At 37.4% G+C, this 27,147-nt stretch overlaps 1 protein-coding gene across 2 annotated transcripts in view; it reads left to right on the plus strand.

The window, feature by feature from the left end:
* Positions 1-25,921, plus strand: part of GTDC1 (glycosyltransferase like domain containing 1) — a 425,334-nt gene extending 399,413 nt beyond the window's left edge. The window contains exons 11-14 of one of the 2 annotated variants that reach the window (XM_032856124.1): positions 14,333-14,417; positions 16,498-16,653; positions 17,756-17,857; positions 25,884-25,921. In XM_032856124.1, coding sequence (XP_032712015.1) covers positions 14,333-14,417; positions 16,498-16,559 — 147 coding nt within the window. In that variant the 3' untranslated portion in view covers positions 16,560-16,653; positions 17,756-17,857; positions 25,884-25,921. Of the gene's footprint in view, positions 1-14,332; positions 14,418-16,497; positions 16,654-17,755; positions 17,858-25,883 lie in introns of those variants that run through there. The other variant, XM_032856128.1, reaches the window with a different exon arrangement.
* The last annotated feature ends 1,226 nt before the right edge of the window (positions 25,922-27,147 follow it).

The raw sequence follows: 27,147 nt of genomic DNA on the forward strand, positions 1-27,147 counted from the left end.
TAATTCACATAGTTTAGAAATTCCAAATGTTGAGAATAGGAAGGAGGCCAAATACCATCTGTTTATAACTATGATGCATCGTAATATGTGTACTTTTAAAAGGAGTTTGGTCAATCATGCCACTATTTTATCTGCTCGGAATATGTTGAAGATTTAAAATGTAATTTACAGGATTACTTTTAGTGCGTTGCATCCAACTGTGAGTTGTAAAGGAATCCGTCTCTTCTGTTTTTCTCAAATTAATCATGTAACAGCCCCAATTAATGGGGGGTGTTAAACGGGTCGCTTTCTGCTTAGCTCCAGAATTCTTCTTCTAACTTTGGCTCAGTCCACCTTCTTGATGCTGATAAAAATTGCAAGGACAAATGAAACAAAACACTCCTAGCTGTGTCTTTCTGCCAGGAGATAGTCACTTAGAATGGGAGGCAGGGTAATGGTAGCTAATAATTAGCTAACATCAACCCTGAGAAATTACCTGTGAAATACCCTTTGGTTCTGGGTAGAAAAACAACATGTGACACTCCCCGTTTTAAAATAGTACATTCTTGTCCCGGAGACTTCTGATTTAACTTACCTTTTCTTTCAAATGCATCTAATTGCATACCATGTAATAAAGGGAGTACATTTACTTGCCATAGACAAGCAGGTTTGGATGTTGTTTTTTAAAGTTACAAACTCAAGATCTTTAGTGAGGCATTTTTCCCTTCCTTTACCAACTAGAGAAACTCCACAACTGAGGCCTTCAATTCAGGGCGGGCGTAGTCTTGAAGGCCAGGGGTAGCTTTGTCATGGGCTCTCTTCTTCCAGAAGGAGGAACTAAAAACTCAGATGTCCTGATAAAGATGGAAACTGTGATAAAAAACAGTTATTAGCCAATGATGGTTGCTAGATTGATTTTTCTGGCAAGGTAGAATCAGTAAAAAGCTGCCCCTCGAGATGCTTTTATAGACAAACACATGCAGAAACTGAAAACACACTCCCAAAGAGCTGGGCATGTTCTGGATGTTTTCCTTCTCAGCTGAGTGTTCAACGGGTGCTCTATAAAGTGTTCATTTAACGATAACTGTTTTCTCAAACATTTTAGTTTTAGCAACTTCCTCTAAAATTCTATCAACCAAGAATATCTACTCATATATCATTAAGAACATTAAGAATACCTTATCTGAGTGAACGAACTGATCTGTAGATACATTTTTTTTTCAGTCTCATTGTTACATTTTAAAAGTCTGTTTATTATCTTTCTGGCCAGATTTTTCTCCCCCAAATAATGAATCCACTGGGTCCTTATGTTATAGAGATATACCCAGGCTTGTTTTCCTTTGAGTTAAGAAAATATCAGACTCCTTTTTCTTAAGTAATTGCTTAAGTGTACAGAGTAGAAGAGACAGTACAAAAAAAAAAAAAAGAGAGAGAGAGAGAGAGACATGTGAGAAATAGAGAAGGAGAATTGGAGAAAGCGTAGGGAAAGGAGGTAAGAGAACAGACGCTAGAAGTGCGATGGAAGAGGCTCACCAGACAAAACTTAACATTGCTTGAGTGCCATTAGCCATAATCATTAAAAAGCATCATCATCATTTCCAAGTAGAACCTAGACTGTTGCATTCAGATATTAACCAGCTCAGGGAAACTCTTAAGTGAAATCTGATTGAGACTTGCAGATCAGTTTTTCCATTCCACCTTCTTAAGTGAAGCTTCTACTTGATATCCGCATTTGCACTGCAGGAGACAGAGAAAGAGCCATAGAAGCATTCTTCGCTTTTAAGGCATTTACAGTCTAGAAGTAAGCCATGGATCCATAAAATAAATGGGAGTATGAATAAGCTTCATTATATGCTACATACTGGACATGTGAAAACAAAGACTGTTTTAGATGGAGGAATTATTCAGGCATGCTTTCCTTCTGAATACCTTGGCTAGCCGCGAATTTCTAAACAAGTTAAACAAGTCCTTAAGTGCATGAACCCTTTGGAACTCAAGGAGTCTAATGAATTGTGGTAGGTAATATAATCAAAATTGAAATTGGCATGTAGGTGCTCATTTCATGTTCCCTTTGGAGCTGACTTAGAACCATGGCAATGATCATGCGAATGCATAAGTCATTGTATAGTCATGTTATCTTGACAACCAAAATCACTTTATAAAATATACTTTAATAAGTTACCATAGAGCCCTGAATTTAAGCCATATGACTAAATCAATACTGAGTGGGCATTTCTAGGTATCGTATTTAAATTGAGTAAGAGATAAAAAATTAAAGAATTAAGAATAAGAAAAATGTATGGGAAACTATTTGCTTCTTCCAATTAATATAAAACATGCCAGAAGCTTTTTCTCATTTTGCTCTTTATGAAGAATTACTGACCCAGAGAAGAGTCAGATGAGGACTACCACTAAACAAACAATAAAAGCAGCAACAACAACAACAAACCTTACTCGTTTAAGAGAAAAACACGAAAAAGTAATAAATTCACCCATTTTAAAAATTAAGAAAAGACATAAAATTTAATACACATAATAAATAATAAATATTCTTCAGTTTCATATGATGGCTAATTAAGGAAAAAGCCCATGTGAAAAATTTGGAAGAGACGAATAAAACAAGGTAATTAACTCTTTGCTCCTTCACCCTTAAAGCCCAGTGAGCAGGGTAAGATTTCTTTTAAGTTGGGACCTGCAGCCACCTCAGAGATCAAATCTGCCTTTACAAAATAAAATGAAAGGAATCTTCGTAGCTCTGCAGCTCAAACTCCAACCTTGGTTTTGGCCCCACTCTGCTGTTGGTCCCCTAGTGTGGTGGCGCCTGAGTGCCTTGCTCTTTGATTGAACTCCTCCTCTTAACACAGATAGTTAACAGCTGGGTTCTTCCTTGTTCTCTTGGACCTCCCTTGATGGAATCACCTCTCTGGTATTCCTTCCACCACATTTTAGTCCTTGAGAGTTGAAGACGCATTTTTTTCATCCATTTTCTAATGAAGCCTTTGTGATGTTGGGAAACCATAGCTTTAGTACCAAACTTCAGAAGAAGCAACTCAAAATCATACCACTAGTACGTCGCAGAGTTGGGAGTAGGAGACATACCACCTGGTACGCAGGTTCTTCCTATCCTTTAGACTGGATTTCATACTCAGTTCTTCATTTGAATTGTGATTTTGACAATAAATTACAACTGCAGTCTTTGTTTTGGGTAGAAAGAAAAAGGGAAAGGAGGAGAGGCAGAAGCAGAAGAAAGATGGGAAAGAAGAAGAAGAAAGGAAGGGGGAAAAAAAATCCCCACAGGGTTTTCTGTGAAGTGGGGAAGGATACATCCTTAAATTGCTCCCCTTCTGCTTACAAAGATGACTGAGGAAAGCACTTCCTAAAATTTTTATCATCTAAAGGAAAAGCTAACTCCAAAGCTATTACAGTGCTTTGTGCTTTAAAGGATAGAAGTTCAAAGTATATAATCCATTGATAGAGCTCCTTAATGAGTTCTTGGATATGCATGAGCAGGCCACAAGTTTGATTTTGAGTACATGATGGAGAAGTATTCTGTTTAAGAAATTAATAAGAATTTGCAAAAATTGAGAAACAAAACAAAACAATACACCTGACAGAAAAAGAAAATGGTCAAAGGATGGAGGGACATAAGCTATTGTCTTAAAAATAACGTAGCCAGCAACAAATTCCCCATGGTGGAATATAGTTGATTATTACATTTGTTTTTGTAATAAAGGAGTATATCACACTCCATTCTAAGCTTACACTCCAGTGTGATCTCCATCTGTAACCCCAAATATCCACTGGAATTTAAAGACACGAATCTGGCTTGATTAGGTTCCACATTTGGGGAATGAGGCCTAAGGAAGGCAGACAAGGGTGACATTGCAGAAGGCGTGATTTAAAAATGAAGGCATAAAATTTTATGGAAATAGGAAATAAGGACAAGAGATGATTAGGAGACATGGAAGCCATCTGAGAATGAATACTAAGAAACAAGAAAACCCATAATACAGGAAGTCTTGGAGGGGGAAAAAAATGGCGAATTTTTCTGTGGTAAACACTTGACATTTTTAAGCTTTTCAACAGCTACCTAAGCTTCTATTAGAATCTGAAGTTCTATTTAAGAAATTAATTCTTTTTTGCTAAAAGTAGTCAGTCAGGCCTGGGGATTGAATTTTGCCTTGAACAGAGGAACAAAAACACAACATTGGATTTCCAGTCCATCCAACCTGGAGCAGATCAACCAGACTATTTCCACCAAAAGACAGCAGTTTAGTTTTGCTTCTTAACCTCTAATGGGTGAGGTTCCTCTCAAACCCAAATTCTGATGTCTAGCCTCCCTTTTATATGGTTCTCTATCAACTAGAATTCTGTCAGTTGCAAAAAAAACCAGAAAGATCTGGTTCAACTGAATGGCTCAGTAAGGAAAAAGGATTATTTCAGACAGCTAGAAGTAGAGATGTAGAGTAACTGCATCTCTCCACTCTTCCATCCTGATGTGTTACCTTCTCTTTGACTGCTTTCCTCATGTTCACAAGAGGGCCACAGCAATCCAACCATCACATTCTTACCATATCCTTCCTTCCAAACAGGAGAAGGGACTTCCTCTTGCTTTAGCCTCTTTCTGCAATCAAGGAAAGCTTTTCCCCAGAAGCCCGTTAGAATTCTCCATTTGCCTCATTGCATCATTTATCCATAAACTGGCATTGTGAATGGTAATGACTTCTATCAGTTAGGACCTAACCCTATTCGCAAATGATTTTAATTCATGATTTAAGCATTTTAAGTATTTTTGATAACTTTTTGTCAAGAACTGCAGACAAAATGTGCTACTCTATTCTGGCTTATAGATAACTTGTTTTTGCCCTCAAAGTCCTTTTGTTAATTTTTTTTTTAAATGTATGCTAAGAAAAGACTTGGATTTTAGAAATGTATTTTTTTAATCAAGCATTTATTGACCGTGAATTTCTCAGTAATAAATTCCCCAAAATGTTTCATGTCTTATTTTTATGTTTATTCATACATTCCTTTTTGTTCACTCAATAATTCATTTGGGGAGTAATTTCTTCTTTGTTGACTCAAAAAATTGTTTTTAGGTACTTAATATGTACGCGGAAGGCGTGGGGTTAACAAGAAAAAACGTGTTAAACAACATTTGTATAACCTCAAACCTAAGGTGTATATTTGTTCATTTTATAACATTTTTAAGAAGGGGGTAATGGGATGGGTAATGGGATGAAAAGGAGGAGCTCGCGTCATCTTGCTAACAGTTTCTTGTGTTCTGAGGTGCATCCTGCCTTGAGAGTCTGGCTTTGACTGACAAGTTCCTTGGGCCTGTAGGCAAGAGAATAGGGAGGAAAGGGAGAGAGAACAAAAGTTCCAAAGGTTAAATCTGGGGGAGGAGGTTATCTTGATGAGAGACTGGAATTCCAAGACAGATGTAAAGGAGCAGAAGCAGCTGCCACGCCTGAACAGCGAGGCAGGGAGGGGGCAAAGGGGAATTTTTAAGGATCTCTTTTTCCCTTCATCTTCAAAAAAACAAAAACAAAACAAATAAAGAACTTGGGTTATTCAGAAATAATTTTTAGTTGCTGCGTTATCATGGTTTTATTTCTAACCATAATGCTGTTCAGGTAGTTATTACTTTGTAGTGCCCAGGACTCTGTTTCTCTATTTGATTGCAAGGGATGAAAATCAACTCCCATTAATCAGGCATAAAATTTGGCTTATGTGTCAAAAAAGTCCTAGAAGATGATCTTGGGCCTTAAGGAGAGAATTCCATGATCAAGTACTGTCCTCTGGGATCTGGCTCAGTTCTCTCTCTCTCTCCCTCCATCTCTCTCTCTCTCAATCTTTCTCTAGGTCCTTGTCTGGATTGTAGCTTTTGTTTTGTTTTGTTTTGTTTTGTTTTGTTTTGTTTTGTTTTCTCTGGAAGGCTATCTCAGTGTGGTGGGAATGATGACTCTTGTATACTTCATATGATCCTTACAACCTCAGAAGAGAGAATCTATCATTTTTAGCTCCAACTCAGACCCTGGTAAGGACGCTTTTACTCATCCCGCCTGGGTTACTCTCCCCCCACTGGTAGTAGGGAACTTAGGGAAACACAGGACATAATTTCGGATGACCACACCAATTACAATAGGATGGGTCTTCCAATCCTTCTTAAGAAACAACAACAACTTACCAGCTATTAAGAAGAGGAGTAAGTTGTGAGACAGTTGACATTGTATCTCTTGTTACATACTTTCTTGCTTGAGTTATTTACACCACTATCACCATACAAGGTGGAATTTTAACTTAAATTTAGATCTCTAATTGTGTTTTCAAATTTCTTTCAAAATATTACACTCCAAGGTAACTTTGAAATGAAAGTTATTGCATACGCAGAAAAACCTAGAGATAGAGCTGAAGATGGCCTAAACGAAGCTCACATTCATCACTGGAGAGATGATGTGCTTGCACTTAAAATGTCATCTGGAAACACTCCAGTCCTTTGCAGACCCTCTGAGATGAACAGGTATCCACCAAGAGATAAACTTGTGTTTTCTTTTGTTATCAAGATATACTCAAAAGAATTGCCTGTCACATACTCGACAGTACAATTAACATTGGAAACGAACTGTAGAATTTGCAAGCTAGAGAGTTTCACGCATTTGAAGGATTCTCATTCAGATGTCAAGTATCTGTCAAAAACTCTTTGTTGATTTTTATTGAAAAAAGTCTTTAATTCCAGTAATAAGAGAGTTAGTTATGGGAGAGAAATGTCTGAATGTAACTAAATCACAAGTGCAAATGGGACATTAGTAGCCTTTTGTATGCCTGAAACTTATACAACTATAAAGAGGTCTGGCCCCACACCTGGGTTATATAAAGGACTGGTCACTAGAATGAGGTGCAAAATTACGGGTGCCAACGTGTGACTCAGGAGATACTTTAGGCTCTGACTGTGAAGGTTTGCTGGTAATTTAGAAGAAAGTGGTTGGTATATTTTTGTAGAGACAAACTATTTGGACAATCTATTTTAAGTCTACAAAATAAAAATTTATGTACATACTCTTTATTATAGTTATGGTAGATTGAATTATTGCTCCCGATTCTTTCTCATCATAGAATTATACATTATATACCCATGCCCTTTTCCAAGTGACTCCACAGTGCCTTCTACTAGTGGAGGCAGTGTACTCTCCCCAACGTGCTGAATTTAGGTTTGGCTGTCACTTGCTTTGAACAATAAAATTGGCTGGAAGTGACAGTGTACCTGGTCTAAGCTGAGGCTCTAACAGGCATTACGTATGCCCTCCCCATGAACCCTCACTCACCAGGAGAAGAGTGTGGCCTGGGTAACCTGTATTCCTAGGAGAATACGGAGATTCATGAAGTAGACCTGAACCCAGCTGTCAGCCTGGAACCCAGACCAGAGCTGGAAAGCAGGAGTTGAATCTCGAACAAGAGAATTACAGCAACTCACAGGCTCATGAGAGAAAAATAAAGGCTGTTTTTTTTAAAGTCACTGAATTTTGGAGTGGCTTTTAAATGCAACATTATTATGGCAATAGCTGACTAACAGAGTAGTATTTCTTTCCTCTGCCTACAAGTGTTTTGAAATTGATGGTGCATCTAACAACTCATAGCATTGTAGGATCAAGGAAATTCACTAATTATACAGTTAATCATTTAATTAGAATTATAGGAAGTGGTACAAAAAGGATGCGAAGAACACAAAACACAGAGACCTAATCTAATCTGAGAGTCAGGAAATGTTTCTGTGAGGAAGTGACATTGAAGCCGAGCTCTAGCCTTGGGCTAAGCAAAGTTGGGGGCAGGGAGAGAGGCATTCCAAATGAAGGGAACAATCTTTGCAAAGTCCCTGAGGTAAGAAAGAGAAGCTCACTTCTTAGGATAAGTATCTGGAAAGCAAAAGAAACAGGAAAGTGCCAAGAGAATGGTGGTTGTTGAGGTTTACTACAGTATTATGAGTTGAATTGTGTCTCTCCTAAACTTCATATGTTGAAGTCCTACCACCCAGTATCTTGGAATGTGACTGTCTTTGAAGATAGGGTGTTTAAATTAAAATGAGGTTATTAGAGTGGGCCTTCTTTCAGTCCAACTGGTGTCTGTATAAGAAGAGAAGACTAGAACACAGACACAGACACACACAAAGGGAAAATCATGTGAAGACCTGGGAGAAGACAACCATCTATAAGATAACAAGAGAAGCCCCAGAAATCGACTCTATCAATGCCTTGATCTTAAACTTCTAGCCTCCAAAGACTCCAAAATTGTGAGAAAAATAAGTTTCTGTTAACTAAGCCAGCTAGTCTGACACTGTGTTACAGCTGTTTGTCTTAGTACATTTAGGCTGCCATAACAAAAATGCCTTACACTGGGTGGCTAATAAAAGTCAGAAATATATTCTTCATACTTCTGGAGGCTGGAGGTCCCAGACTAAGTGTCTGGAAAGATTCAGTGTCTGGTGAGAGCGCACTTCCTCTACATAGACTGTCATCTTGCTTGTTTTTCCTACATGATGGAAGGGGCAGGGGTGATCTTGGGGAACTCTTTTATAAGGGCATTAAACCCACTCAGGAGGCCTCCGCCCTCATGACCTAATCACTTCACTTCCTAATACCATCACATCGGGGGTTAGGATATCAACTGTGAATTTTGGGGGGATAAATTAATACACACTATAAGCCCAGTACTAAGTACCATGCCCAATAGTAGCTGCTTAGTATGTATTTGTTAGATTAATAAGTGATGGAGGTGAATAAGTCACATGGAATACACCATATTAAGGATTTATTTATTTGTTTTATTTATCTAAAGGGCAATAGAAAGTTATTCATGGTCTTAAGCAGGAAAGTAAATTTCTCAGAATGATTTTAGAAAGTTTTCTCTGGCTGCAGTATAAATAATGGATTGGAGCGGGGAGAATTAAGAGGTTGTCACAGGGGAAGATGGTGGTGGCTTACACTAAAGCAGGGGCATGGGAGATGGAGACAAGTGGATTAGTTCAGGACATATTCAGTGGAGAAATCAAGGGGGCTTCGTGGTTGGTTAGACAATGAAGGAGAAAGAGAGATCAGAATGACTTTCTGGTTTGTGAAATTGAGATGGGAAACCCTGGCAGAGATCCAGATTTGTGAGGAAGCCCACCAGAATAGTTTGTGGTAAATTAAGATGCCTATGGGATATCAAGAAGAGACTTCCAGTTACAGGATTATTATGGTGTAGATATCCTGAAAATTCTCCCACTGCAAATACTAAAATTCTAGATACAATAAAATAAATGCTCTTCAATCCATGGTTGAGGTCACAAGACAGTAAGAAACATCACCAGGGACCAAAAGGAAGAGAGAACTGAGAGCCCATGTGATAATGACATAAACTAACAAGGCAGGCTATAAATAAACTGGGGTAGGCTAGGGTATTGGTTATGTCTCAGAAACTTAGGAGCTTTCATGTTCATACTCGGAGATACACAGAAAGCAAGGTCTTGGAAATTCTGAGGGAGATGCAGGGAGGGGGTATTGAAACTGAAACCTACAAAAATCCAAGATCATTTAAGGACTACTCTTTCAGTAAAATGGTAGACAGGAAATAATCTGCAAACTAGCACAAAGAGAAAACAAGGAAGTAAGGTATCTACCCTTGGGTGCCAGGTGGGAAATAAACTTTTCCAGAGAATTTGTAAACACAGACATGCCATGTGATTTATATAATTGAACACAAATCGTATGAGCTTGGTGTTCAAAGTGCATGGCCTCTAACACTTCGTGTTGAGATGTCAGTGTATTCCAAAACAGAAGCAAACTGAGAGCAAATCTAGTGCTGTACAAGCTTATGCCAGGCCATATGTGATGTCTCCAGCTGAAGCCAATCAAAGATGAGTTCACCATTCAAAATTCCAAAACATACAAGGTAACAATCCACCTTGAGAGATTTAGAAAAGAGAAAAAGCAACAGAATTATACTTGCAGGAAGTGTGGAATTATCAGATAATAATTGGTAATAATAATCAGAAAGACTGTAACATATACGGATTTAAACTGTCTAAAGCATTAGAGAAGGAAAGATAAAAGCATTAAAAATAAGATACAGATAGATTTGAAAATTCTAGAAATAGAATTAGATAGATAGAATTAGATAGATAGAATTAGAAATTCTAGAAATGTAAAATATTGCCCTCGAAGTTTAATGCTATCAGTGGTTTTAAGGGCAAATTATATACAGCTTATGTGGAATTCATGAACTTGGAAGTAAATCTGAGGTTGTAAAGAAAATACATACGAGGTTATACATATATTTATATATATAATTTACACACACACAAATATATACACAAAGGGTGTTTTGAATGAAAGAGTCCCTTATTGTAGAAACTTCATAAGGATTTAGTAACAGGAATAGGGCAAACATCAACCTATTAATGCAGATTATCTACAAAGGAATGCTAATGAGATTGACAACAGACTTCTCAATTGCAACATAATAGGCAAAATAAAATAATATCTGCAAAATGTTGAGAGAAAATAGTTGTCAATCAACAATTCTATAGTCATGTATATTTCATACTTTACAACTCTATCATTCAGGAATGTGGTCCAAAGCAAATACTTCTTTCCAGATAAATAATGAGAAAGGTTGTGACTCGCAGAACTTTGCTGAAAGAATCAAGTCGGAATCAGTTATTGAAATCATGCATGAACTGGTATGATGCATTGCGAGGAATTCAGTCTTGCTTCTATGACACTGTGACCTGAATCTAATCATGAGGAAACATCGGACAAACTTAAACCAAAGGAAATTCTGCAAAATAACAAGACTCATCTTCAAAAGCATGAAAATCATAAAAAATCCAGGGCAGACTGAAGAATATTCCAGACTGGAGGAGACCAAAGAGACATGACAACTTAATGCAGCGTGTGATCTCAACTGGATCTTTTGGTAACAAAAAATATTGTTGCATCAATCAATGACTCTAGAGCATGGTCTGTTGACTAAAGGGCAGAAGTGTATCAAAGTTCATCTGCTTTTACTGGTTATGTTGCAGTTAAGTAGGAAGGTGTTCTCATTTGTAGAAAACATATTCAAGTGTTTGGGGGTTAAAGAACATCAGTATTCAGAAAAATATGACTTACTTATATTGTGTCTAGATTTCTTTGCAATTTTTTGATTGATGTGTGGAAGTGTTGAATCACTCTATTATATACCTGAAACTAGTACAATGCTGCATGTTATCTAACTGGAATTAAAGTAGAAATTAAAAAAAAAAAAACATCTTGGAGACTTGCATGGATTCACACTGGAGAACCAGGATTGTTAACATATCTCCCAGTGAATATCACCATGAAGAGATGACTCTCATCTGAGCACCCCATTTCTTTGTAAACTATCTGGAACACAGTTGCCCAAATATCTCAATGGCTCTTTAATAGGTTATTGGATAGGTGGATGGATGGAAGCATGGATGCATGGGCAGATGGGAAGATGGCTAGATAATAAAAGGGCAGTCCCTAAATTGCATCACTCTACAAGCCACTGTGTTATTGGACTCCATGCCATTAAGAATGCCACCAAGAGAATAGCTAAATCACCCTCATTCACTCACACCCATCCTCATTCTTCTTTCCAAAATCAGCAGCAACTGAGAGTGGGTAGGGACAGACTCTTAATCATTTTCCTCCGAAGCCAAAATAGCCCCAAGGTTTGTAGAAAAATCAAGTGGTTTGGCAAAACAGCACATTAGAAAAAAAATTATCGTTGTGAGTTACAGACACTGAAAAGTATTTTTTTTTTAAAGCCATTTCTTCCAAGTTTCCTGTTTACTGAAAAAAACAAAGGGCATTTGAATTATTTTCACCTTGTTTGGCCTTTGCTTTCTATCTTGGCCTTACTACATTCTTATTTGTATATTTAGGGAGATCTTAACAGGAGTAAATTTGTTATTCTAAAGCCGTCTACAGATGTACACTCGCACAGCATAACCGAATCACAATTTTATGCAGGATTTTTTTCTTCTGTCTTAGATTTTGCAGTTCTTAGAGGAAAATGTGGAAGCAGTGGTATGTCACAGCTTCTATTAGAGAAGTCCGAGGGAAAGGAGTGCAACATGGTGATCAGCCTTGGCAGTCCCCACGTACAGCCTGATTATGTTGTAATACTGTTTGATGCAGTCGTATGTTTGATCAGTTTCAAGAGATGAATATCACCTCACTTCAAACAATATGATACAGTCTCATTGTATGGAATTATGGCTGCTGTCAATCAGCATATGGCATAACCCTTAAAGTGCCATCTTTGGGGAACGTCATAAAAATGATTGCAACACTTGCATTAATTAGTAAGTTTTCACATGAAAACCAAGCATAACCTGTTAAGACAATTTATCTGCTGTATCTCTGTTCATTTTTGTTATTATGAAAATACATGTATTACCCCTACACACATACATTCAGCTGATTAGCTCAACTTATTAGAACAGCCGTGCTGATAACAAAGATATCATAAGAACGAGCCACCTACTTTTGTGTGGACCTGTAAGCTACACTTTCTATATTCTGTTATATCGTCCCCAAGTATATCCCTCCCTTGAACCAACTATCTTATCAAAGTGAGGGGTGGGTGCAAAGTAATGGTAAACGTTAAGTTGCCACTAGGTCTATGTTCTTTACCAAAAAAAGAAACCTCAAAATTTCCACGTGTGAAATGATAAATAAATGGCATATGCGTATGTTTGATATGATAAATACAGATTCAGAGTCTTTTGAATATCATTAATTTCATTTTGTCAGTGTTAATGGTTAGATACAGCATTTTAAGGGAATAAGAGTTATGATCCTTTTTACATTAGCCATGGAATGTTTTCCCTCTTGCTTGAGGATGTGTTTCTTTGTTATCAGTTATTGTGTTTGTCTTGGGTTTTTCCATCGTCACCCAGTAATACCTGTGGTTTTGATTTTTCCCAATGTATACATAATTGGAGGCATTATTGCTTTGACGTGGTACATGCTGATTTGACCTGGGACTTAAAACACTTTCTCAGGCCAGCTAATACCCCCAGATTTAACTGTGTGTTGTTTTTCTTTCTTTTTCTTAAGAACTTTTTTTTTTTTTTTTTTAAGAGAAAGAGAGGAACGTTAGAGAGAGAGCATGAGCAGGGGAAAGGGTAGACAGAGAAGGAGAAGCAGGCTCCCCATTGAGCAGGGAGACTGATGTGGGGCTGGATCCCAGGACCCTGAGATCATGACCCAAGCCAAAGGCAGAGGCTCAACAAACTGAGCCACCCAGGTGCCCCTCATATGTGTTTATTGATACTGTGTTTATCTCTAGGGTATTGTGCACTTTTTCCCAAGGAATTCCTCTTCCACTGTTTCCCAGCATTCTCCTTCCTACTTTCCCCTAGGCTCCTCTACTGCCAACAACTGAGAAATCAGTTGTGGTGGATAGCCTTCTAAGATGGCTTCCAAACATCCCTGCCTCTCAGTATTCATGATATTGTCTAATCCTCTCGCCTTGACTATGGGCTGAACCTAGTGACTTGCTTTTAGTGATAGAATATGGATGTCACTTTTATGATTAGGTTATAAAAGACTGCAACTTCTGTCATAATGACTTCCTCACTAGCTTTGATGAGCCATGCTCCCATGTTGGAGAGCCCCATATGGCAAGGAACTGAGGGTAGCCTCTGGCCAAGAGCCAGCAAGGAACTGAGACTCTCATTCCAATAGCCAGTAAGGAACTGAGTCCAGCCAATTAGTAAATGTGAGCTTGGAAATGGATCCTGTCTCAGCTGACCCTTGATGTGACTGCGGCACCAGATGACATCTATAGAGGAAGACCCTGATGCAAAAGACTCTGCTAGGTTGGACACAGAATCCAAGCCCACAGTGAGATAGTAAATGTGTGGGGTTTTAAACCAATAAACTTTGGGTTTATTTGTTACACAGCAAGACAGCTAACACTACTACTATCTCTTAGTAGTTGAACATAGTAGGTAGCTCACCACACTCCTTTTATAATGAGTAGTAAAATAGTGGGGCTGGAGATCTTTACACTTTTGCCTCAAAATATGGACAGTTTCATACCCAGGGGCAGGCTACATGGAAGTGCTGACCAAGTCCATAAAGAGACATATGACATCTTCAGGACCTTCCCATAAGATCCTGCCATTCTTCATGGGCAAGAGATATTGACCAGTATTTACTCTTTGGCATAGGATTATAAAAGTGGAATTTCTTTTTCCATGACAAAGTTTAGCACATAAACAGACTGGGATTATGGAAATATAAAGTGGTTTTTATTCACATCACTGATGGTATATTCTTAGACGCCTATCTTTGTTTCCCAGATTCTTTCTCCCATGAACACATCATGTCAGCTGTTTGTTGAGTGTGTGGTGGACAATCCCACTGGAGCCTTCAAAACCGGTATAGGTAGGTTGTCTTATTATTACTGGTAGCAAGATGACTTGAAGAATGCATCCTAAAACAGGATCTATACTTTGTGAACTGTTTTATTTACTTAATTATCCACATGAATAGAGGGGATGAAAAGTAATTACAGTGGTCAATAACCAAAAGCTTTTTCTTTTTAATGTAACACATAGATTTGATCTTTCCTAAGTACATTTAACCCAATTTTGAGATCTTTTTATTTCCTTAACTCATATCTACTGCAAAGACACACTCCAGTAAGGTGTTGGATAGGAGAGGGAAGTCAATTTGGTACTGAACATGTTCCATGGGTGGGCCATGTGTGATTTATCAAATAACTGATTTATTTAAATGGTCCCTACATAGTCTAAGATTTAAAACAACAGTAAGGAAAAAAGAAAACAAGAGATTATTTTCCTTATTAGATTAAATGAATTCTATCCAGACTAATTTATAGGGCAATGGCTTGTATGTAGTTGGTGGGGGTATAAACTAACACAAACTTTTCAGAGAATAATTCTACCAACATTTTATGCCTGTTTCATGTCTTAGAATGTATGCCAAGAAAATAAATCTGAACTTGAAAAATATTAAAAGATATTTATTGAAATGTTCTTTATAAGAATAAAAAATTTAATGCAACCAAAATATCTGTCAAAAGAGCTAAATACATGATCAGATATATAAAATATAAACTACCTTTGGCAGTTAAAGAGAGACACTTGTATTATGGAGAGGTATCAGCAACATATTGTTAAATTTTCTAGGTTAGCTATTGAACAAAATACACATATATTTTGGTTCCAATTTTTTTTAAAAGATGTCAACCTTCAATGTGCATGGATGAACAACATGTACTAAATCATTAAAACTAGTTTTCTTTAATAGAGGAATGATTGTGAGATATTTGAATACTTTCCAGTGAACATGCATTATTTATTAGTGAGAAAAGACAGCTATTTTCACTTTGAAAAATTCTAGATATTAATTTTTGCCTTTTCTCTTTTGGTCACTGAAAAAAATTTAACACATAATCATCTGTTTCATTTTGTCCTCTAATTGTTCATCTATTTTTTATTCATTAGCTCAGTTAGCATTTATTAAGCATCTATCATGTATCCTGTGGTAGTCACTGAAGAAACAATATGGAACAATTCTGAGTTTGTGTGTCATCTTTGCAGGTATCTCACCCACTACAAAATTATAAATGTCCTAAAACTGGTTCTATAGCATCTACTTGTAAAATAATCTCTTTAGTGGCCCAAATCTTGCTGATGGTTGCCAAGGGTTTAAAGAATACCTTTACATTCAAGTTATTTATTGCTAAAGGAGTGATTTTTGAAATTCAAGACTTGAGTTCAAATACTAGAATATGTATTGGAATGAATTTAAAAACTCAAAGTCCCTGAACAATTAAGCAATAACTTCAGGAATAGTAAGGTCTTAGTATGTCTATAAAAGTATCCAAAATATCCAACTAAGATAATCTAGTCACAGAGTTCCCACTGAGCATGGAACAGAATGTTGGAATTCTGGAATGTTGGAACAGAATTCTGTTGAAACAGAATAACACCTCAATGGTTAACTATATTGGTATGAACATATATGTAATCCATATAGATTATGTATGTGAATACATTCATGCAATGCAGACTCATATATACATATTTGGGAATCAAAGATTTAGTAGCCATGTGCACCCTTCACTGCTGATTTGAAGTTTTTCTTATTTCACAAATGGCCAGTTGCATGGAGGACCTATATCAGACAGCATTCCGTCAGGACAGACATCAATAGGAGCTCGCTGAAGAGCTTTGAGTGGACCAATGTCTGATGGCACACCTGTGAAGGGTGGGGTGCTGACTTAGCTGTTTCATTGGAGATTCTGTGAGGATGCAGGATTCTCAAAATGTGAATTTGTTTGTTTTCAGTAGAGCTGGTCACTTGAGATCTTTGTTCATCATTTTTTTAAGGGACTTCTGGTACTTCGTAAAGAGAAAACAAACAAACAAAGAACTCATTGGGATAGTTCATTCAAGGAATTCTTGACTCTTCAAAGCTTTTTCTATCTTTCCCACAGGAAGTCCTAGAGACTTAATCTACCACCCTCCTTTTTTCATTTCCCTGTCATTAATCGGATGACACACTGAGAGAAGCATAGATGTGGAAGGAAAGAAGTGAAAGAAGATATGAGTGAAGAAGGCAAGAGAACATACAGATAAGGAATTGAATATGGGTACATAGACCACAGTTTCTCCAACTATCAATATAAGAATTTCAGGATATTTGCTAATGATAATGACCACAGTTGGAAAAGAGTTCAGTTGTGTGTGACTTAAGTGTTAAAAACTGGACAGCAGGCCCAAGAAGGAGTAGTTTATACTATGCCTGTATGCCAAAACTGAGACTTAATTATAGTTTTGGCTTCTAGAAATGGATTCTTAAACCAGTCAGTTGGGGATCCCCTGATCAGCATTAGATAGGCTCCTGCTATCCCCTACAGGGAAGTGACCTTGCAATCACAGCTCCCTTTTTGTCTTTTGTAACTTCCTGTTCCTGCTCCCTTCAGCCTGTGAGTCTTTCATTTTCTACAGCTCCACACAACTCCATTGTATCTCTAAATTCGATGGTGCCTTATTTGAATCAATTGTTGCTCATATAAACTCTTAATGTTAATATGCCTCAGTTTATCTTTTTACATAAACTATAATCACCTTCTGAGCTCTGTGAGACATTGCCCAGTTGGAAAATTTTTAGGCTTGACATTGGGAGCTAAAGTTTCTAGTCCATGCCCTCTCAAAATGGCGGCGCAGTCAAGAGCACATTATTTGTCCTACCCGGTATGCTTCAGTATCCCTATTTATGAAAAACAAAATGGTAAAAAGTGCTTAACGTACCTATGTCATATACCTGATGTGAAAATGGGAGACACATTGAAGACATGAAAGTGTTCTGAAAGATTCAGAACTAATTGCAAAATTCAGACATTAAAACCAAATAAAGATTTTTTTTTGGGGGGGGTGGTTTGACTGAGCAAAATATTATCACTCAACCATTAATGGATGAGTTCAGTTAATAAAAGTGTGTGACTTGTGAAGAAATGGATTGGTATTAATTATAAAAATTATATTATAATTAATGCCCTCATTAATGATCTACCAATCAATATCAATTGAAGGTTTATTATTTTAAGGAGAATGGGCAATTAGCAGTTTGATGCCATGAAAAAGAGATAGCCAACTGACTGATGGGTGCCCATCAAGTTTAATTTTAATTTGTTTTAAAAGAATCTTCTTTAGGAGTGAATTTAAATGCACATCGCTCTTTCTCTTTTCAAGAAAATGAATATATATGTTGTTTAAAAAGCATATCTGAATGACAAAGAATGAAGTCTGGCATATGTAACAAGAAATGAGCACATCTTCTAAATGGGCTCGATGGTATGGTATAACTTCTATTCTCTCACATAGTAATATAACTGGATAGCTCTTTAAATTAAGTGAATTGTATGTCCTCTCTCTCTTAATGGAATCAGTTTTGATATACTCTTTGTTCGTGCTGTTACGGGCTTCAGTCTAAGGGTTCTTTGTATTAACTTTTTAAAGTTACATTACAAAGAGGTTTTAAGATTTCCCAACAGGCTTTTATTTAACCAAAGCTTTTGATCTCAAACCTGCTGGGGCCTAGTGAAATCCTTACCAATTCTCCAGTAACTCCTCACTATTGGAATTTGAAAAGACCCACCTGAAGGATTGAACTCCCGGTATGGTTTCAGCCATCCTTTAGATCACTCTATTTAAGCAGACAGCAAGGGGGTCTAGTGCACCCTTTGTGATCTGCTAAGCAGCCTAAGGTGTCCTTTGCATAAGTTGTACTCCTAAGGAAATAAAAATCAGGAGAACACAGACCTATATTCCTTATTTCCTGCTATCTTCAGTTAAAGGGGGATTGCAGGGGGTCTGCTTAACATCTTTTGCTACCTAAATACCTTTTGGACATGGGAACTCCATAAAAGAACTTTCATTGCATCCATTACCCTACCGCAGTGCATAACAAATTAGATTTAAAAGGCTACTTTTTTCCCCTTACAGCTATTTCCATCATTTTCTTTAAAATTTCAATTTAGTGTCGAGTGACAGAATATTCTATAATATACTTTAAAATTCTATAATGCCAATTATGCTAACTGAGCATTATTTCCAAAGAATTAGGCTTTATTATTATAGATAAATTATAGTTTAAAAGATGAGATAGAGAATTGCTTATGTTCAAAACATGTAAAATATAAGTAACATTGTTTTCTGAATAACTCTTCTTTAAATATAGTTGTGCATTAATTTTTTTATCTGGCTCCCAATTCCCACTTTTAGACAAGCAAGTTCAACTGCATTTGATGTTGAAAGATATCAGTGCCACCTATTTACCTATTTTGAGAAAGGGTGAAATAAAATTCTCCATTATAATAGTCAAGTGTTTTATTTATTTTATTTAAAAATTCCATTGTGCAGAGGTTCTAGGGTTGTAAAGAATGAGTATGGAAACAAGCAAAATTTGTAAAGAACACATTTGCTGCTGTATATAAGAACAGATTTACCTTCAGAAAACTTCTATATAACTATTTACACTTACCTTTCTATTAATGTGATGCAAAACCTCTTCATTATTTAAAAAAAAAAAAAGTTTTTTGGCTTGAAGGGGAGTAAAATATGTGACCCCAAAATACGCTACTTTGACATGTAGCTTATTTTGAGCTGAAAGCAATCAAAATCCAGCAGACTAAAGAAAGACTTTTACCTTTCCTTTGACTACCTAAACTAATTTAGGTAGGGGTCCTGGTCCAGAAAGAAAGCTATTATCAGAGATAACTTCTATCTGTATGGCAGAACAAATATCTACTTACCAAACATCTGCTCTTTTTCTTGTCTTGTGGATTACCCTCCTTCCCTTTAAAGCCCCAGGCCCCTATCCTATTTCTTAGTTCAGGATGGCATATAAGCCTCAACTGCTTGAATTGCCCTTGGGTCTCATTTTTTTTTTTTCCATTTTTTTTAAATTTTATTTTATTAGTATCATATTTTTATTGGGCTCCTCTACATATGTAACTAAATTTGTTTTTCTTTTGTTAATCTGTCCTATGTCAATTTAATTATTAGACCAGCCAAAGAACCTATAAAAGTAGAGGAAAAAATTTTCCTCCCTTAAGACCTTGTGTTGATAAAAAGAGATCGAGTGACCCTTAGGTTGTTATTGTATCAGATGTTCTTATCCCTGACAAAGTCTCAAAGTAGCTTTATGCCAAAGAACTAGAAATAAATATATGTTTCCAGACATTGTAAAATATTTGCTATTCGGTGTTCACTGAGTGAATCCTTTCACACCACTGTATAACATATATTACTAAACATTAAAGGAAATTGGTATCAAGATGATTTCCCCCTCTTTGAGATCCAATGTAACTGTAAAAGAGTAGCCTAGAACAATCTCAATTCTGAATATGGGGTAGAGTTGTCAGGTGATGTGTTCAATTTGGGTTTCAGAAATGTTACCATATGTTTAGAAGATGACATAATTATTCCATATCTCAACCTATTAATTTCCGTGAACATTTATTACTTACCTGGTTGGTAAATATTAGTGAGTAGTTGTCTTTTTTTTTTAATGTACAGTGAGTAGTTGTCTTAATGGAATATCATTTTCTGCAGCTCATAGTAAGTGATTATCATACTAATAGTTCATAGTTAACACAGAGTAGTTGCTATGAGTTCTTTCTCTGGGGAAAGAGGGCTCAAAGACTTGCAGAACTGTGAGAATGGTGGGAATTATATAAAAATGGTTTCTGATTTTTATAGATACTGTACATGTTAATTTATTGTATGTTGTATTATAGCAATCCCCTGCTCATTTGTTTTAAAAAATCTGTGCATTTTTAAGAATACAGAAAAGATTTCTTAATTTTTTTAAAGATTTATTTTTATTTATTGGAGAGAAAGAAAGATAGTAAGAGAGAGAATGAGTGGGGAGGAGAGGGAGAAGCAGGCTCCCTATGAGCAGGGAATCCTACACAGGGCGGGATCCCAGGACCCCAGAATCATGATCTGAGCCAAAGGCAGACGCTTAACTGACTGAGCCACCCGGGTGCCCCAGGGAAAAGCTTTAATAAAGTATTTCCCATAATCCCAAATTTATTCTATTTCATTCTTATTTATAATGTAAATAGTTTTGGAGATATTACTCGGCAATATCTACCAGTTGAAAAAATGTATATTACCTATGATTAAAAAATTACACTTTCTAAAATTTGACCTTTAGAAATACTTACAAGACTGGTGCAACAGTAGTGAGAAGGATGTTCACTATCGCATCATGTGTGAGAATAAAAACTGTGGTCAGCCTAAATGCCCATCAGTGTGGCACTAACAAGACCTCTGATGTCCCCAGCAGCAGCATGGTCATACCTGCTCACTTACCAAGTGCTAGCCAACACCTCTTCATTTCCACACAGCGACCACTTTCAGGTAGATGTTGTTAATATCACATTTTCCGTGTTTAGGAAGTGAAGTCCAGAGAAATTAAATAATATGTCAAAATCACAGCATTAATAACGGTGGTCCTAGAATTCAGACCCAGCCAAGCTTCGGTTGCAAAGCCCATGAATCCCTTACTATAATGCTTGTACATATCTCACTCAAAGAATGAGAGAGTTTCAGACATCATGACATGGAAGAGATGACTAAGAAATATTAAATGACATTTTAAAAAATGAGGTCACAAAGAGGAATTCTAGTATGCTATCATTTTGGTAAAAGTTATATGCATGTACATTAGAATATAGAGAGAAAGTTTGTTGGAATATTCACCAGACTATTTATGTAAGAGTTTCTGCATATCTTTTACATATCTCTGTAATATTTAGATACTTTGTATATGTATGATAAAAAAACAACAAAGATCGTTCTTTAACATATCAATGTCTAATTAGGAGAATAAATAAGAGCAATGAATTATTTTATTAACATACAGCATTATTTTCAACATCTCCAGTGCTGACAGTCAATTTGGCCTTTTTATAACAAAGCAGGACTAAATTATATCACAGAATGTTTATGCTATGGACATTAATTATTACAGTCTAATTTGAGGGGAATGTTTAAAAAAAAAAAAAAACAGCAGGGACGCCTGGCTGGATCAGTCAGTAGCATGTGCAGCTCTCAATTGCAGGGTCATGGGTTCAAGCCCCACATTGGGCATGGGACCTACTTAAAATAAACAAACAAACAAATAAACCCTAGATAAATAAAAATGGAAAAAATAAATTTAAAAAAGTAACCTTCAGATTGTTTTCCTTGTGTAAGCAAGTTCTGCAAGTGACCTGTCTTATAATCATTGAATGAAAGCTCTGCTACATCAGTAGAATTATACCTATCTTTATTTCCCATTCCCTATATTATAACACAAATATTTGTTCTTTTATAGTTTTGGGGAAAGGGAGATTCTCACACCCTTTCTAATAGACAAAAGCGCTTACTACTTTCGCATTTATAAGTTGTTTACATAAGCAGACATTGCATCCAGGTTCCTAAGAAGGGAAAAAATTCTGTGCATTTTATTCTGAAGATACAAATGATATTTGATACACTGCTGGGCTAAACACGGGGTTTGGGCTGGCTCTAGCCCTACTTCTTACATTTCAGCTTTGAAAAAAAAAATCAGTCATGGGTAATGCTTTCAAAATCTCTAATCCAAAGCTTTGCTTATAGATATCATATGATTTTAAAAGGTAATAAAGAACATTCCCTGTAATCAAGGGTGAGTCAAGGAAAATGGCATACAAGGGAGTAAATCAGCCAAACAAAAACTTGACCCAACACCAAACTCATTGTCAGAACCACAGCTGCCACATCAACAACCAATGAGACCTGAAAGGGAGGCAGCCAGGAAGTCAGGTGCTGAGGCTGGAAAGGCTCTGTTCCAGATCCACTGGCAGTTGGCCCTTCAGCTGCTGTGTACATCCCCAGTGTACATAGGGGTGTTGGATCTGGTTTTGGACCACAGGAGGGGAGTGAAGTGAAGTACAATCAATATTGTCAACAGCAAGATTGTCAAGTTAGTACTGATAACACATTCATTGGAAGATACACTCTTTGGCTCTTTGGGTTCTATGCGGAAGGAGAGCTCACGGAGAAGGCAAACTCTGAGGACATAATCTCCTCTGCTCATACAACCTGGTTATGGGGTTCAGTTTTCCTTTAACCTTCGACTCCTATGGATGGCGTGTCTTGTTTGCTAAGCAGGGTCTTGCAAACTATGGAGAGAGAAGCAAAGGCCAGGTTTAAAGGGAGGTGTGGTTAGGAGGAACATGATACTCAGATTTTAAAAAGAAAATGAATTTTTGAATTTGGCATTATGAACAGAGAGCTGTCATGTTACTTTCCTTCAATAGAGAGAATAAGTGACCCAAAATAGAAAATAAATGACCCTTGCTGTGATTAGCAACTTGCTGTGTCTGTTTAGTGTCAAGAACGCTGCTAGTATCTAATAAAAATTTATAATTATAGATCCCCTTTTGAAACAAAAATGACTCAACAGAGAATATATCTTTGTGTCAGGTCATCTTACAACACTTCTGAAGCTAAGGAGTGTCCTGCTTGTGTAGAGCAGACATTTCCTCAATGTTGAAAACTGATTATGACTTCCTGAATCTTGAACTTGTCTTTGAAATTACCCCTAGTTACCCAGTTGAATGGCCTCCAGGTTTCTATTATTATACTCTCACTTTGGTGGTGAGACTTCGCATGCAGTTTGTGAAAATGTTCCTTACTGAGGAACGCATTAGTCCACTGTAGAGAATAGCATCTGGTATGGGACCCTGAGCATAGTATGTTCTCAATAAATGTGTGTTCACTATGACTTGTGAGACATTCTGGGGACTATGAAAGACATTATGAGACCTTAACTTCTAGTGGGAAATACAGAGGTATGGAACAAACATAAATGAAATACAATAGAAATGTATTAACATACTCAATTTTAAAAAATTATATACACGTGCATAAGGAAGAGTCATTTGTAGCAGCCAGAGATTAACTTTCCAACATGGTTCCGATGGAGGAGATGGATACAATTTATGATAATGGCTAACATTTATTTAACACTACTGGCCAAGCACAATGTTAACGACTTTTGATATTTTGATTATCCCCTTGAATTTCACTACAACTGTAATAGTATTATTTCCATTTTACAGATATGAAACCCTGGGCTCAAATTTCAAAATCATTACCCAAGGTGGATAGGGAGGCAAGCCAAGGTCTGTAGCCAGAAAACACTAAGATCTGAATGCTTATTCTGGGTCCCCCCAAAAATGCCTATGTTGGATCCTAATGCCCTATGTGATGATATTAGGAGGCAGGGTCTTTAGGATGCTATCAGGTCATGAGAATGGAGCCATGATGAATGGGATTAGTGCCCTCATCAAATAGAACCCATAAAGCTCCCTCACCCCTTCTGCCATATAAGAACACAAGGAGAGAGTGGCTTTTTATGAACCAGATGAAAGGCCTTTGCCACAATGACACCAGCCTTCTGAACTGAGAGAAATCAGTCTCTGCTGTTGAGACGCTGTCTTGGTTTTTGGCTATAGCCCTCCAAACAGACGAAGACAACATATGACAGTATGGAAGAATAGTCATCTTCCAGTCGTAGGCCTGGGGGTTCTGGAGCATTGTTCAGGCACAACCATGGCTGCACATTTAGGACCCAGGTGGAAACTGAAGTATCACTTGGCTAAAACTGTGCCTCTGGAGATCCCCTTATCGTTGTGACTCCTCAACAGCAGTGTTCGCGGCTTCCTGTTGCTCATTGTTGCCTTCCTCATGCCCCTCTCTGTCCCTGATGGTATGTCTCCTGCTTGCACTTGTATTTGTGTAGCCTCCTTTCTCCCCGCTGACTTCTAAGCAATCAAGCCTTCCCTTTGCCACATGGTCTCTACTCCCTTCCTGTTCCCTGTGTGGATGCTTTTCCGTCTCTGAACCTCTCTCTCTCTGTGGCTTTCCCTGATGTCTTGAATTCATGTGCCTCTGAGACTGGCTCAGAGGTCAACTGGCATGCATTCCTATCCATGGGGAGGAGCTCTGTCTCCTCAGGCCACCCCAGAGACCCAGTCCCTCAGGGGAGACAGCAGCCTTGGCGTAAAGCCCTCACCTCACGCTGCGTCGGCCCCGCCAGGTGAGATGGTTAAGTTTATGTGTCAACTTGGTTAGGTTATGGTCCCCAATTTTTGTCAAACACATGTAGCTGTGAAGATATTTTATAGATGTGACCCACACAGTAGACTTTGAGAAATCAGATTACTGTCCATAATGTGGGTAGCCCTCCTCCAATCAGTTGAAAGCCTTAAGAGAAAAGATTGAGGTCCCCCTCCAAGGAAGGAATTCGGCCTCCAGACTGCCTTCATACTCAAGATGCAGCATCAGCTCTTTCCCAGGTCTCCAGCCTGCTGCCTGCTCTGTCGATTGCAAACTTGCTAGTCCCCACAATCTACAGAGCCAATTTCTTAAAATAAATCCTTCTCTCTCTCTCTACGTATATTCGCATCCCCTTGGTCTGTTTCTCTGGAGAACCCTAATACACCAGGGGAGCAGGTTCATGACAACAGTGAGCTCTGATAAGAAAAGGCATTGTGTTCAATCTAATCAGAGCCCATAAGAATGGAAACTAACTAGTTGATCTGAGGAATGAGTGACAAGACTAAGAATACCTTAAATAAATAAACATGAGATGGCTTTGAATTGGCACATGAAGTATCAGACAGTCAATCATACGAACAGTTTCATTATATCCGTAGCTACGGCAGTAGAATGAATGACTTCGTGTAATTTCAGCATGAGGAGGGGAAGGGGAACTTGGTTTTATTCAGCATCTATTAGATGTCAGGCCCTTTTATGTACAGGAAATCAACAATTATCATTTAATTTCACAATACTTAATTATCACAATATAGTTTATTGTATTTAATTATCACAATATCCTGCAGAATCAGACCGTGAGATGTACGGAGGTCAAGTAACCTGTCAATGGTTACCCAGAAAGCAAGAGATGATTCTCTTCTTGACCAAGGATACCCAGACAGAGTCACTCATTATGTGCTTGAATACTGGCCTTCACCCCAGGACTGCTGCACACGTTGTACCCTTGGTGTGGACACTTGCTCCTGCTTCAGGTTTTTTATCATTAAAACTGCAACTTGAATGTTCTCTTTAGGGACTCACTTCTCTCTCCTCCCAGGTTGACTCAGGACCACTTCTAGCTCTTCAAGCTCCCAGCAGTTCTTTTTTCATAGGCATTTGTGTGTAAGCCTTTCTTTTTCTTCCTTCCTTCCTTCCTTCCTTCCTTCCTTCCTTCCTTCCTTCCTTCCTTCCTTCCTTCTTTTCTTTCCTTCTTTCAAGATTTTATTGATTTATTTGACAGAGAGAGAGTACAAGCAAGGAGAGCAGAAGGCAGAAGGAGAAGTGGAGTCCAATGCGGAGCTGGATCCCAGGACTCTGAGGTCATGACCTGAACTGAAGGCAGAAGACTGAGACATCCAGGTGCCCTGCAAGCCTTTCTTTGAGTTTTCTCTACTGGACTGTCAGTTGAATGAGAACAAGAACCGCAGCTATTTTGTTCCCCATTTTATCTCTGGGCCCTAGTGGAGTCCTTACCATGTGGTAAGGACTAAATGACTGTATACTGAATAAAATAATTTGTATGAATTTGAAACCAGATCTGTCTGAGCCCATAGTTCATGCTCTCCTCCTTTGTATCACATGACTTTCTCTCCCCTAAAAACTAATAGGTTTCTGACTTTTTAAAAAGTAAATAGGAAAGCACCTGGCCTTCTGTCCCAACCCCTGCCCCAATTCAAATTCTGCATAAAAAGAAGCCCATTTTTAAACAGACCCTCAGGGTTATTTTACTATTAATAAAATTTTCCCTTTCCAAGCACAAAACTTTAGAACGAGATTTGCCTTTTCTCTACCTGTTTTACTCCAACAAGCCACATTTTAAAACATATACAAACTGTGTGACAGTTTTTTCCCCAACCATGCTAAAGGTTTTAAAGAACCTGTGAAAGCAGGAACTTTAAATGTATCTTTTAATAAATATTGATTAGTTCAAGAAAAACCAGAAATATAAGGAAATGTCCTCAATAAACCTAGGTGAGAACATTATGTGAACCTCTATTTTTAAGGCATTCCAACTAAATGTGTCAAAACTCTAGTAATGTATGTTTATTGATTATGAATGTTATGTAAATCTATTATTTTATATAGGAAACAAAATATTCAGGCTGTTTAACAGCAGACTGAATCTCAGTGACATGGGTTTCTAATACCCTAATTCCAGACGTGCTATGACTCACAGCAGAAAACAGCAAAAGTTAAACTGCATAAAATCAGAGGAAATCACATATGCAACACTTTTTATCTGCCCCTCCCATTTATTAACATGTTTCTCAAATTTACAAAGATTTAAGCATCAGATGTTTTACCATACTTAAAATACCTGCTTCAAACTACGCAGGTAAACATGAAGAGTATTTATGCACTGAAACCTTAGTTACAGGTTTGTACAATCAGTATCTATAAATATAAGTCAATATATTTAGCTATTTGTTTTAATTTTCAGTAACAAATGTAAAATACCTTCCATTGTGCAAAGTGCAGATGGAATTCAACGTTCAAGTTTACTT

Source organism: Lontra canadensis, unplaced genomic scaffold, assembly GCF_010015895.1.
Source record: "Lontra canadensis isolate GAN:19392208 unplaced genomic scaffold, GSC_riverotter_1.0 scaffold11, whole genome shotgun sequence".
NCBI lineage: Eukaryota > Metazoa > Chordata > Mammalia > Carnivora > Mustelidae > Lontra > Lontra canadensis.